The sequence below is a fragment of the Zootoca vivipara genome, chromosome 16 (assembly GCF_965207765.1).
Source record: "Zootoca vivipara chromosome 16, rZooViv2.hap1.1, whole genome shotgun sequence".
NCBI classification, from domain to species: Eukaryota; Metazoa; Chordata; class Lepidosauria; order Squamata; family Lacertidae; genus Zootoca; species Zootoca vivipara.
Window position 1 is genome coordinate 3,188,178 of NC_142599.1, and position 12,587 is coordinate 3,200,764.

The following is a 12,587-nucleotide window of genomic DNA, read 5'->3' on the forward strand; positions in this document are numbered from 1 at the left end:
TTTGAACCCTCCTTGTGTGTGTTCCACCTGGCTTGCGTGCCTGGATGGAGGATAGAGAGGGGTGCCAGTAGGAACGAGCCTGCTGTAGAAAGGTAAAACACATCCGCTCCTCTGCTTGTCTTTGGCCCCAGCCACCGCTGTCATGTGGTCCTCAGAAGGCTGCTGAGAAAGGAATGTGGACCTCCAGCTGAGAAAGGTTCCCCACCCCTGAAATAGAACAAGCTTGCCCAGCCTGCTGCCCCCCCCGATGTTTTCTGGGGCATACAACTCCCATCAGCTGTGACAATTGCCCATGCTGGCTGGGGCTGGTGGGAGTGGCAGCCCTACAATGTTTGATGGGAGCAGTAGGTTGGAGGAGGTTGAGGTGGGAGAACATTTGGAGAGGAATGGATGGTGGGGAGGGGGGGGAGATGATTACTGACTCGCTGCCCATCTGCTGCCTGAGGCCCTGAGTGTTAGTTTTTCTTTCCCTTTCTGTGGCATCTTAGTTGAGTGCTTGACCAGAGTACTTGGGAAGGTGTCACCACAATGACCTCCCTCCAGAAATGACTCTTACTGGAAATCTGCTGGAGCCCCGGTTTTGTTTTATTTTCATTCCCTCGCCTGCCTGTTCGTTCACGTAAGACACTGCTGATTTTCAAAGCAGCTTCCTCACAGTCCTTGGTCTTCTCCTCATCACCAGCGCGACAGCGGCCTTTGCTTCTTACTCCTTCAGCTTCTCCTTTTGGCTGAAATGCTTCTGCTTCTGGAAAGGCAAGCAAGCAACTGAGTGACAGAGTGAGAGGAGCTTTTTGATTGATAGCTGATGGGCTACTTAGCAGCTCCAGAGATGAGCCCCATGTGCCACATGAACAGCAGCTGGTGCCATGGCACGGGTGAGCAACCGTGATAGAGATGGGCATGAGCCAAAACTAACCCAATGTCCCAAGTTAAAAGTCACATGTTTTGCTCAGCCGAATTCTGCCTCTGGCCTTGCCCACCATCGGCAGGTTGCTTAGAAGAAAACTCTGCCCTTGGGTTCCCTTCCGATTTGAGGAGACTCAAATTGGAAAGGCTCTCCCAGTCTATCTGCTGGTGGACCACTTCAGGCTGCAGAGTAGTAGAAGACTGTTGTCCCCACAAGCCCAACATGACGTCACATGTGCATGCCAAGCGGATATCCTGCTTCTTCTTCCTGAGGTCAGACCTGAGTCATTGCCCATGTAACAGACAGATTTGGGGCGTATTTTGAGTTATTTTTATATTCCAGAACCTGTGCTGTCTTGCCACCTGCCTGCTCCCTCCCCGATTTGTCAGGTTCCACATCTGCTTGCGTGTTCTTTGGCCTTCAGATCAGGCTCCTCCTAGGAGGAAGGGCCGTTGCTCAGTGAGAGGAGATGCAGATCCCAGGTTCATTCTTCAACATCTCCAGGTAGATTTAGAAAAGATTCCCTGCTAGAAACCTTGGAGAATTATTGTCAGCCAGTGTTGACAATACAGAACTAGATGGAATAACAATCTGGTATATGTCAACTTTCTATTTTTTTCTTTAATTTTTAAATTGAGAATATTTTAATTAAACAAAATTAAATAGAAATAAAAAGTGAATAAAGAAGAAAATGAAAATAAAAGTACGGTAGATACATGCAAACAACTTCAATTCCATATATGCTTGTTTAGTATATAGCTATATAATGTTATTATTCAAATACATATACTGTACAGTGGTACCTTGGTTTGCATACGTCTTGGTTTGCATACGTTTTGGATTACAAACACGTCAAACCCCGAAATGCGTGTCCTGCCAAACGGGGTTCCTACCAAAGAGATCAATGTATAACAATATGAGGAATATCATAGATATTTTGGAGTATCTAAGTGTGAAAATAAATAAGAAAGCGGCCCTTTTATTATTGGATGCAGAAAAAGCATTTGATAAAGTCCTATGGATATTTATGAAAAAAGGTATAGAAAAATTGGGTTTTGGAGAAAAATTTGTAAAAGGTATAGGAGCAATTTATAATAAACAGAGAGCCAAATTGATTATAAATGGAGAATTAACAGAGGAAATCCAGATACAAAGAGGAACAAGGCAGGGCTGCCCTCTTTCCCCATTATTATTTATCATGTGCTTAGAGTTTCTGCTAAAAAACATAAGAGAGGATGAGAGGATTAAAGGAATAACAAGGGGAAGAGACACCCATAAATTAAAAAGCGTTCGCTGATGATATCATTCTTACATTGGAGGACCCAGAGGAAAGTGTACCCCAAGCATTAGAGAAAATTAGAGAATTTGGGGAGTTAGCGGGGTTTAGCATAAATAAAGATAAAACGAATATGTTGGTCAAAAATTTAAGGAAAGAGGAGATTGAAAGGTTACAAGAGAGAGTAGGATTGAAGGTGGTTAAAAAGGCTAAATATTTAGGAATTTGGGTTTCTAATAATACTAATAATTTGGTAAAGGATAATTACGTCAAAATTTGGAATGAGGTTAAAAAAGATTTAGAAATATGGAAAAGATTAAATTTATCACTTCTGGGCAAAATAGCGACCATTAAAATGAATGTTCTACCGAGAATGCTGTTCATATTTCAAATGCTCCCAATCTTAGGAACAGGAAGTGGAATTTTTAAACAATGGAATAAAGATCTATTCAAATTTATATGGAACAATAAACCAGCCAGAGTAAAATTTAAATTATTAACCGACATAAAAGAGAGAGGAGGACTGGGGCTCCCTAACCTAAAAATCTATCATGATGCCGCAAGCCTTCTTTGGATAAAGGAATGGATTACCTTGGAAAATCACGAGCTACTAGATCTAGAGGGATTTCAAAATAGATGGGGTTGGCATGCCTACTTGCAGGATGAAAAGGTAAAAATACATAAAGGGTTTAACACGCATGTTATTAAAAAATCTCTATTGAAGGTATGGGAAAGACATAAACCTCTGATGGAACCGAAGACACCAAAATGGTTGTCACCTATCGAAATAATAACAGTGAAAAAAGTAAATAATGATGGAAAATGGATAAAGTATAAGGACTTAATAGAGGAAAAAGAAGGGGTATTTAAAATTAAAAAATATGAAGATGTTAAGCAGCAATTGGCAGGGTGGCTCCAATATTATCAATTAAATAGTAGGTTTCAAGAAGATATGAAAAAAGGAGGGTTTATGTCCGAACCATCCCTACTTGAAAAAAGTCTATTACATAGTGAACGGAAAATTATATCCAAAGTGTATAACACCATTCTAGAATGGGAAGTGAAGGATGAAGTCGTGAAGGAGACAATGACGAAGTGGGCAATGGATCTAGGGAAAGCAATAGAAATGGATAAGTGGGAAAAACTCTGGAGTGTAACATGGAAATTCACGGCGTCAGAAACAATTAGAGAAAATTTAATAAAAATGTTCTATAAGTGGTATCTGACGCCGGTCAAAATTTATAAAATGTATAAAGTTAAAGATAATCATTGCTGGAGGTGCGAAAGAGAAGTAGGTACGTTCCTACATATCTGGTGGCAGTGCCCAAAAATTAAACCTTTCTGGAATGGAGTGTTAGAAGAGTTAAAGAAAATATTTAAATACAACATAAAGAAGACTCCAGAATCTTTCCTATTAGGAATGGTTGAAGAGGAAGTGGCAAAAAAAGATGAAAAGATATTTTTATACTCAGTAGCGGCGGCGAGAATTTTAATTGCAAAATTATGGAAAAGTAAGGAAGTACCCACTATTAGAGATTGGCAAGAGAAATTAATCGGTTATATTGATTTAGCGAGATTGACGAATTCAATTAGGGGCGGTTCCAATAAAAAATTTATTGATAATTGGGGAAAATTTGGAGTATACTTAAAAGAACTTGGGTTTGAAACCAATATTTTGTAGTATTCCAAGGAGGAAAGTTAATGTAAGCAGTAGGAGGATAAACAATTTTATAGTCAGGATAGAAGAGAAGGGGAAGTCGAATTACAAAAGAAGATGTGAAGACAGAATGGAAGATATATAAGACAAGTTGACGATATATTTGAGAAGATGGAGTAAGCTTTGTTTGAATTTGTATGATTATCTATGTATGTATTGATTTTGCTTTTATTTTAGAGAATTGTTTTGTTTTATATTGATTTTAAACTTAATAAAGATTAAACATTAAAAAAAAGAAAAAAAAGAAATGCGTGTCCTGGTTTGCAGCCTTTTTTGGGATTACAAGGAGGCCCCATTGGCGAAAGCGCGCCTTGGGTTACAACCTGCTTTGGTTTACAAGTGGACCTCCAGAACGGACTATGGCTGTAAACCAAGGTACCACTGTATGGTTATTTATATCCTATTATATTTTTTATAAATGCTTTCCAAATATTGTTATATTTTTCCGTAGAAAGGCTACATCTGTAAGCAAGTCATTCATACATTGCGAGTGCTGTCATATGTTCAGTCCATTGACTAAAGGAGACCATAGATTTATCTTTACTGTGCATCAATACTAGCCTTTTTTGCCACAGTAAGGCAACTTTCTATGACTCTAGTTTCTAAGGATCACATCCTGCAAACACATCACTGTTGTTGTTTTTAGGGGTGGGTGGGCGGGTGTTGCCTGCTTCCACTTTTGCTCCAATCCTGCTCTGAAAGGATTTTCTTATTTAGCTGTTAACCACAGGCCAGACTGCCAGCACCAAGCACCAATGCCTTCCAAATCTGGTCGTAGTATTCAAGGACACAGTCTCCCGCCTGCAGTTAAATTGGTAGTCCTTGAAGATCTGTGCCATATTTTTCTTATGGAGCCATGCAAGTTGTCCCTGAGGCGCTTTTATCTGGAGTTCTGAGGCATTTAACCTTGCAACACTCAGACAGTGCTTTACCACTAAGCTACTGTGTTTCTCCAAAAATAAGACACCGTCTTATATTTATTTTTCCTTAAAAAACAACAACGGTGGCTTATTTTCAGGGGATGTCATATATACAAGGTTAAACTGCCTATCACTATGGCTTATTTTCGGGGTATGGCTTATTTTCGGAGAAACACGGTATGCCTTAGCACACCTTATCTATTGTTTGTGGGCCATTTTCTGGAAGGTTTCCCCTGCAGTGTGTGTGCCATGGGCCCCGCCAGCTAGGACAAATGTTATTTCAAGATCTCCTTTTCGTACACGTTGTACCACAAATACTTGCAGAGGAATGTTCTGGCAGTTCTGTTTCTTGTCTTTGTCTGATCACCGCCCTAAGGCATATTTCTAACATCCTGGGCTGTTCCTGAACCATTCAGAAACGGTGTAGTGTTGCCCAGGAATATTTAAAGTGTGCCCTCGAAACATCAAGATTTGCAGGCCCAATCCAAGGTGCTCACGTTGCTGTCTAGGTCCCAAATGTCTAAAAAGCTGCTTCCATCCCCACAGAGACCCTCTTGAGTGCTAAGATCAGTGGAGGGATTCTTCTTGGTAATCCTGCCACCTTCAGAAGTGTCAGGAATGGCCATCTGGGACAGGGCTTTCTCTGTGGCAACCTCCAAGTTGTGGAGCTCCTTCCCCAGAGAGGGGCATCAAGCACCTTTGGTGCATAGTTTTTGCCGTATTCTGAAGGTGCAGCTCTTTACCCCAGCCTTTGACAGTTAAGGTATTTCTGATTTTGCTTAATTTGTACCTTGCTGCTTTTGTTTGAAATGGTTTTGCATTGTATTTTTACAATTGTATACAAATGGTTTTACAATTAGAAACCCGATTGCATCGCAGCAACCGCCTCTGGGACCTCACAGTGGAGGGTGGGTAAGACAGCATATACAGTGGTACCTCTGCTTACGAATAACTCTACTTACGAATGTTTCTACTTACGAATGGAGCTCCGTCCGCCATCTTGGATGCGGTTTAGATAGGATTTTTTCTACTTATGAATTTTTAGATAGGGTTGCTTCTACTTACGAATTTTTTCTCCCAATGCATTCCTATAGGATTCGACTTACAAATTTTTTCGACTTACGAATGTGCGTTCGGAACGCATTAAATTCGTAAGTAGAGGTACCACTGTAAGTAAATGTATTAATGTAGCAAAAGGACTAGAATTGCATATATTTTTCCTTAAAAGTTGGAGTAGCTCACAGCAGAATGATCTTCAGTGTTCACGTGTAAGCCTGATGCCACAAAAGGGTAGTGCCCCCTTTTAAGAAAGGGAGTGCCCAGGGAGTCAAAACAACTTGATGCTGGTCCTCCAGCTCAGAATGCGAATGTGGGCTTTGGCATGTTTCCATTTTAGATGGAGAACCTGTGGCCCTCTAGACTTGATGGACTGTAGCTCCTACCACCCCTGATGCATTGGGATATGCTGGCCAGCAGGACTGATGATGGGTTGGCGTTCAAAAACAACCGTTGTACACTTTGAGCCACACCTGCAGTCCTCCAGCCTTCCTCTGCCTGCTCATTTTGCTTCAGGTGGAGTTTTCTTATAGTTCACTGTGCTGTAGAAACAATATAAAACCAGCAGGAAACACTTCACATATATTTATCTCAGCTGGCGCCCCTTCTGCAAGTATCATTATCTGCATGTTTTCAGTATTATTACCCCCATATGGCAGATGGAGGGCCTCTGGTAGAAGGAGGGAGGCTTGCCGAAGGCCACCAAAGGAGATTTGAAGCACGTGTGCTCAGAGACTTTGGAGCTTGAACATGGAATGTTCAGGTTGCAGGCTGGAGTCATGCAGCTACCCAGGATTATTTTTCCATAGGCCTCACAACCCACTGCAGGCCCAAAAGGGTATGGAACCCCTGTAATGGGCAAGCAACATTTGTTTTACTTTATAAAGACTGCTTTTCATGCTAAAAACACAAAGAAGCAAAACCATGCCTCCCAATGCAGTTTATGAACTTTATATCCACCAGTGCACAATACAACATAACAGCAAAACATTGAGTTCATTCAAGCAATATTCACATCTGGTACTAACAATACAATAACAGTAACCTAGCATAACATTAATAATCAGGATAGCACCTACAGCCCAACTCCTAAGTTTGCCCCCAAAGGGTAAATGATAGGTCTTTGAGGCTTCTTTAAATATTTGGGGGATGGGGCTTGCCTGGGCTCATTCAAAATTCATATTCGCAGTTATGTGGCCACCACTGAGAAGGCCCTGTTCTTCATTCCTCTCAATCTCTTGTTTGGCCAGATCTGATAGAAATACTTTCTCTTTTACCTAGCCAGCAGATTTGAAAACAGGCAAATTGCCATAAAACCAAGGACAAGACTCACCCTTTGCACTTTTTAGTGGAGGGATATGTCTTAGGTCAGTGGTAGTGCACACAGTGGAATGGCAGGAGAGGATGGCAAGCATGATGGGAAGATTCAAGGGCAATCAAGAAACATATAAACATTTCAGTGTAGTATAATATCAAAATATTATTTTTTTCAATTTGTAGAATATGGATAGATATATTTTCAAAATGAGAGCCAGAGCATCAAGTGATACTGAGGACAATCCTAGTTGTGTTTTCCAATGTTTTTATTTTCAATGAAATATTTGGTGTGGCCCAGAGAACAAAGTTTGAGAACCACTGTCTTAGGTGAATAGTGTAGATCACTCTCCCTCCTCACTCAACACTGTGCAACCAGTTTGGCACACACTCTGTAATGGCGCTGTGTTGCTTTCTCACGTGTAATGTGCTCCAAACTCCGTAATTGGTTTTTACAGAGTTTTATTATATAAATACTAGCTGGCCTGGCCACGCGTTGCTGTGGCTCATCCCTGTGTTTCCCCCCACCCTGTCCCGATCCATGATGTATCCCTTCTCCTCCCCCCCCCCCGGCTCATCCCTGCGATTTCGCCACCTTGTCCTGACCCATGACCTATCCTGCCTCCTCCCCCCCCACCTACAGTTCATCCCTGTGATTCCCCCCACCCCGTCCCGACCCATGATCTATTCCGTCCCCTCCTCCCCCCAACACCCACCCAGGCGAGTCCCCACCTCCATTCGGCCTAGTCTGTAAAGGCGAGCTGAGGTGCTGTGGAGAGGGAAGGTTTTCTAGCTGTAGTACCAGTGTAGCCGCCAATAGAGGGTGCTGTTTTGCAACCTCTTTTGGCTTCTTTTCCCCAGCATGCACTTTTGGGTGAGTTGTGTGTTCTGCAAATGGTATATCCTTCTCTCATAATAGCATGGGATGTTGTGTGCAAATTTGAACGCTATCGGTCAAGTGGTTTCGGTGAAAAGTGGAAACACACCCTCATGCCCTTTTTTACACACACATATACACACAAGACAGAGCAATAAAGAAACATGACCGTCTAGTCCGAGTCAGAATCTGGAAGTGGCGCACGTCTAGATTGGCGCCAGCAAAGGAACTTGGGAGCTCTCAGCTTCCGCTTTTGCTCCCGACGTTTGTCCCCCCTGCATTCCTGGGGTGAAGGGGCGGGAACGTTGCCTTCCCCCCTGAAGTGCTCAAGTGTTGAGCAGGTTCTCTGGTCTCTGACACTTCTCCCTCCCCAGCGCTCAGGTCCATCACTTCCACCCTTCCCCACTGCTCCTGTGAGCCATCAGCATCCCCTGAGCTCTCCTCCGCTGTGAGAGCCTCAGCATCACCTTTGGGGCGATGCTCTGAGTCAGCAGCATCTTGGAGCCCTTGCACCATCCCTCTGTGCTCCCTGGTGGTCCCCTGACACACTCACCACCACCATGACCTCCCCAGGCACTGAATTTTTTTGCTGCCGACAGGACAGTATGCTCTGCTTTCAGCATTTCATAGAACCATAGAATTTTAGAGTTGGAAGAGACCTTGAGGATCATCTAGTCCAGGCATCCCCAAACTGCGGCCCTCCAGATGTTTTGGCCTATAACTCCCATAACCCCTAGCTAACAGGACCAGTGGTCGGGGATGATGGGAATTGTAGTCCAAAACATCTGGAGGGCCGAAGTTTGGGGATGCCTGATCTAGTCCAACCCCCTGAAATTCAGGAATCTTTCGGGCTCCATCTTCTAACTCCGGGAACTGACCTCAGTTGGAGGATCCCACACCGCCCCTCCCCCACACCCTGAGTTGGGAAACCCACCTGGCCTAGCTAGATTCAGGCTTAACCACCCTCAGCCCTAGCTTAGCCTTGTTCAGTGGTGCGGCACAACAGTCTTGGACTCTGGACTGAAGGGCCAGACAGCCGGAAGTACAACCTTCCAGCAGTAGATGGGGCCAGGGGCAACATATGTAAATTATATATTTGTACTCATACCCCTCTCTGCTCTCCACTGAGGTGAGCTTGAAACAGCTCAGTCAGTAGAGCATGATACTTTTAATCTCAGGGTTGTGGGTTCGAGCCCCACCTTGGGCAAACTATTCCTACATTGCAGGAGGTTGGAATAGATGGCCCTCGTGGTCCCTCCCAACTCTACTCTGCAATTCTAAGCAAGAGGCATTATCACAGCTCAGGAGCACAAAAGCACACAGGGAGGGTGTGTATCTGAGGAAGAGGTGTCGCCTGGGGAGAGTCCCAAGGACCAGATAGAGGGGGCCTGTGGGGAGGTCTTATTTAGGTGCATTACCACCTTTTGAAGGAAGTGACATAAGCCACCCCTGATTTGTTTGGAGGGGGCACATCCTGATCATTCACCTGAGTCGGGCCCCGAAATTCTGCCCTAAAGCAGAATGTTGGGGTTATTCCAGTTCATGCCTTCTTTGCCCCACTCATTCCACCATTTTTCACTCTACCTGAATACCCAGGGTGGGTAGGTGGGTGCAGTTATATCTGCATAGTCACTTCAGAAAAATTCAATATATGGATAGAGAGTTCATTATGTGTAGTGCTTTTCTGAGGGGAGCGGGGAAGATTAATCATTAGAATTCTGTTTTGAGGAAAGAAATGGAAGCTGTAACAAATGGCTGTACATGTAAATTTGCCCTGTCATTTTTGCCTTCATCCATAGTAGTAAAGGCAGTAGTAAAGGCAGTTTGTTTTCAAAGGAGGTTTGGGTAGGTTTATGAGTCATTCTTCCTTGGAGCTGGTCGTTGTTAAGGGTTCCTCACCCACTTTTAATTCTGTTTTCTTTATCTTTTTTCTTTTTGCCTTCCTGGCAATTAAGGTTTTGAAGCGTTTGTCCCATGGTAATGAGAAGTAAGGTCCTTTTGTCAATAACGATACATTCTGTGCACGTTAATAAGCCTACGTTTGCTCGCAGCCCTCTGAAGGAGACGTGCGGAGTGTGTTGAGAGGGGAAAGCTTAATTGCGATTCTTATTGAAAGCAATTAATCCTCTTGATTGAGGGGTTGGGAAGATGGTGGTGGGTTGGGGGTCGGGGAGACGAGGTGGTAGCAATTGGAATGCTAATGCCAGATGTGATGCCAGAAATAGGTTTACCAGGTTTAAGATGCAGCCAAATAGGTTTGTGAAGGGTTTTCTCCTCTTCATCTCCTGTGGTCACCTTTTAGTCATAGAATCAAAGAATTGTAGAGTTGGAAGGGACCCTGAGGATCATCTAGTTCTAGTCCAATACCCTGCAATGCAGGAATGAATATGCTGCTGTCCCATATGGGGATCGAACCTGCAACCTTGGTGTTATAAGCACCATGCGTCCTGGTGCTGTTGGACTCCCAGCAGCCCCAGCAACATAACACGGGCAACAGCTAAGTATGGCTAGTATTTCTCAGTTGTTTCCCACAAGCCACAAGGCATCCTCAAGTGGTTTACAATCACCCAGCAATATCTGGAGGATCACAGGTTCCCAGTTTCCACCCTACAATGACTCTTGAGGGCAACTGGATACTTGAGGGTGTTTGGGGGGTGGGGTTCAGCTTGTGCATCCCCACTGACTAAAGGAGGGAAGCTCCAGGGAGACTAGGACATTGGTTATGAGACTCCCTTGCACCCACTGGGTGAGAGAGGATCAGCTGATATTTTCCGGCACCAGTGAAAGCTTCCCGACCACAGTGAGTTTTTTCCATGGCCCACAATTCTGCAAGAGCAGGGCCTGGCAGGGGGTGACACCTCTGACTCAGATGGTGATTACAAAAGGGATTCTAGGTGGGACTTCTTTCCCTGCAAAAGCTCTGCAATGGCCAAGGGAGGCTGAGACTTCAAACTGAGGGAAATGGTATGCTGTGCAGACTTGGGAGCATGGATTCAAGTTGCCTTCTGCCCTAGGGATATATGTCAGACACCCTAGAAGCCTACCTCAAGGAGCTGTTTAGAAGATGGATGCCATGAATACAACAGAGTGCTGGGAAAGATTCAGCATAGTGATGAATCAGGCACTCAGGTTGAAAGACTGTCAAGCTTTTAAGGACGTGTGTGAATGAGAATCAAACAATGAAACCAAGAAGGGGAGGGGAGGGAAGTCAATTAAATTATGATTTTAAAATCTGTTGATGATGCTTTTGTTATTATTTTTGGAAATTTTAATAAAATGTTCTCAAAAAGGGAAAAAGAGAGAAAGAAAGACTGTCGAGCACCTGAGGCAACAACAGAAAGCCAAGAGGCAAAATGACAGATATTCAGCCTTGTTGGGTGGTGCAAGAGAGATTATAGTATGGTGTGTGAGCATGTTTCTCCTTAGCAGGGTTTGCTGACTGTGGAAGAGCAGCAGATTTAGGAGTCTTTATAGTGGGGCAGTATACAAATTCAATCAATGAATCAATTAATAGCAGGCAGTGCCATAGGATCGGCTGTGTGCACTCGTGTGATCCTTAGGACTGAGAGGATTCTGGGTGAGTGTGAGGATGCCTGAGCCTGAACTGCTCACAGTTCCCTTTTCTGGCTAGTGGAAAAGCTGCAGGAAACTGTCTGTCCTCCACCAAGGCTCCTAGGCCAGGACCTAGGACTGCAGGAGTTCCTCTGCACCCCAGGACTAAGGCTGCCTTGTGGCCCTGTAATGGATCCTTTCTTTTTGCCTCCCCATCAGGTCGCAGGAGTTGCACGCCCGAGCTGAGTCACATTCCTACCTCTCTGACCTGAGCAAACAGTCGGAAATTGAGTTCATTGAGACGAAACGGCCCCGGCTGGAGCTGCTGCAAGAACCTTTGCTGAGACATTCACCTCTGCTCAGTCAGCAGGGAGGGACGGAGGATCTCTCCAAGGTAAGCCAAGGAGCCAGGCACACGCAGTACAGTACATGTTGGTTTTGCGATGAGGAAAAGGAGGAGGAGGAGGTGTCTGGGAGAAATACAATGTGCAGCTTGAAAACTCTCTGTGTGGTCTTCAATATTCTAGCTGCTTGCAGTATGCAGCCAGCAAATGGATTTTTAGAGCTCTCACCTCTGCTGGTCTTAGAGGCTGCTTCAGAGGAACTAAAATGTTGGCATTGTCTTCACCTTACATGGGCCCACTGGCTGAACGCTTTGCAGCATAAGGGCCTGAGAGGCACCCCAGAATGCACCAGACACCTTGCAGACCCCACAAAACGGAAGGATTTGCAACCTTAATGGATTTGTCTGCAATATTGTCTGCAGGGAAAGCCAAGGCATTGGAAGCTGGATGAACAGGAGGGCTGCTGGTGTAAGTGAACTTAATGACAAAGGGTGGCAGAAAGACAGAGAGCAGAGTAGCTAGTGGGTTGGGAAGCAGGAATATGGGGAATGGAAAGCAGTGGTGTGGTGCAGTGGATAGAGGTTCCTTTCCTTCTATCAGCTGAGATGTTCACTCACTGATCAG

The 12,587-nt window shown here is 44.3% G+C and overlaps 1 protein-coding gene across 23 annotated transcripts in view; it reads left to right on the forward strand.

Moving 5' to 3' along the window:
- Positions 1 to 12,587, forward strand: part of NCOR2 (nuclear receptor corepressor 2) — a 361,690-nt gene that overhangs the window by 116,856 nt on the left and 232,247 nt on the right. For all 23 annotated transcript variants that reach the window (XM_060269894.2, XM_060269902.2, XM_060269904.2 and 20 more), the window contains exon 4: positions 11,839 to 12,013. In XM_060269894.2, the coding sequence (XP_060125877.2) occupies positions 11,839 to 12,013 (175 nt within the window). The remainder of the gene's footprint in view (positions 1 to 11,838; positions 12,014 to 12,587) is intronic.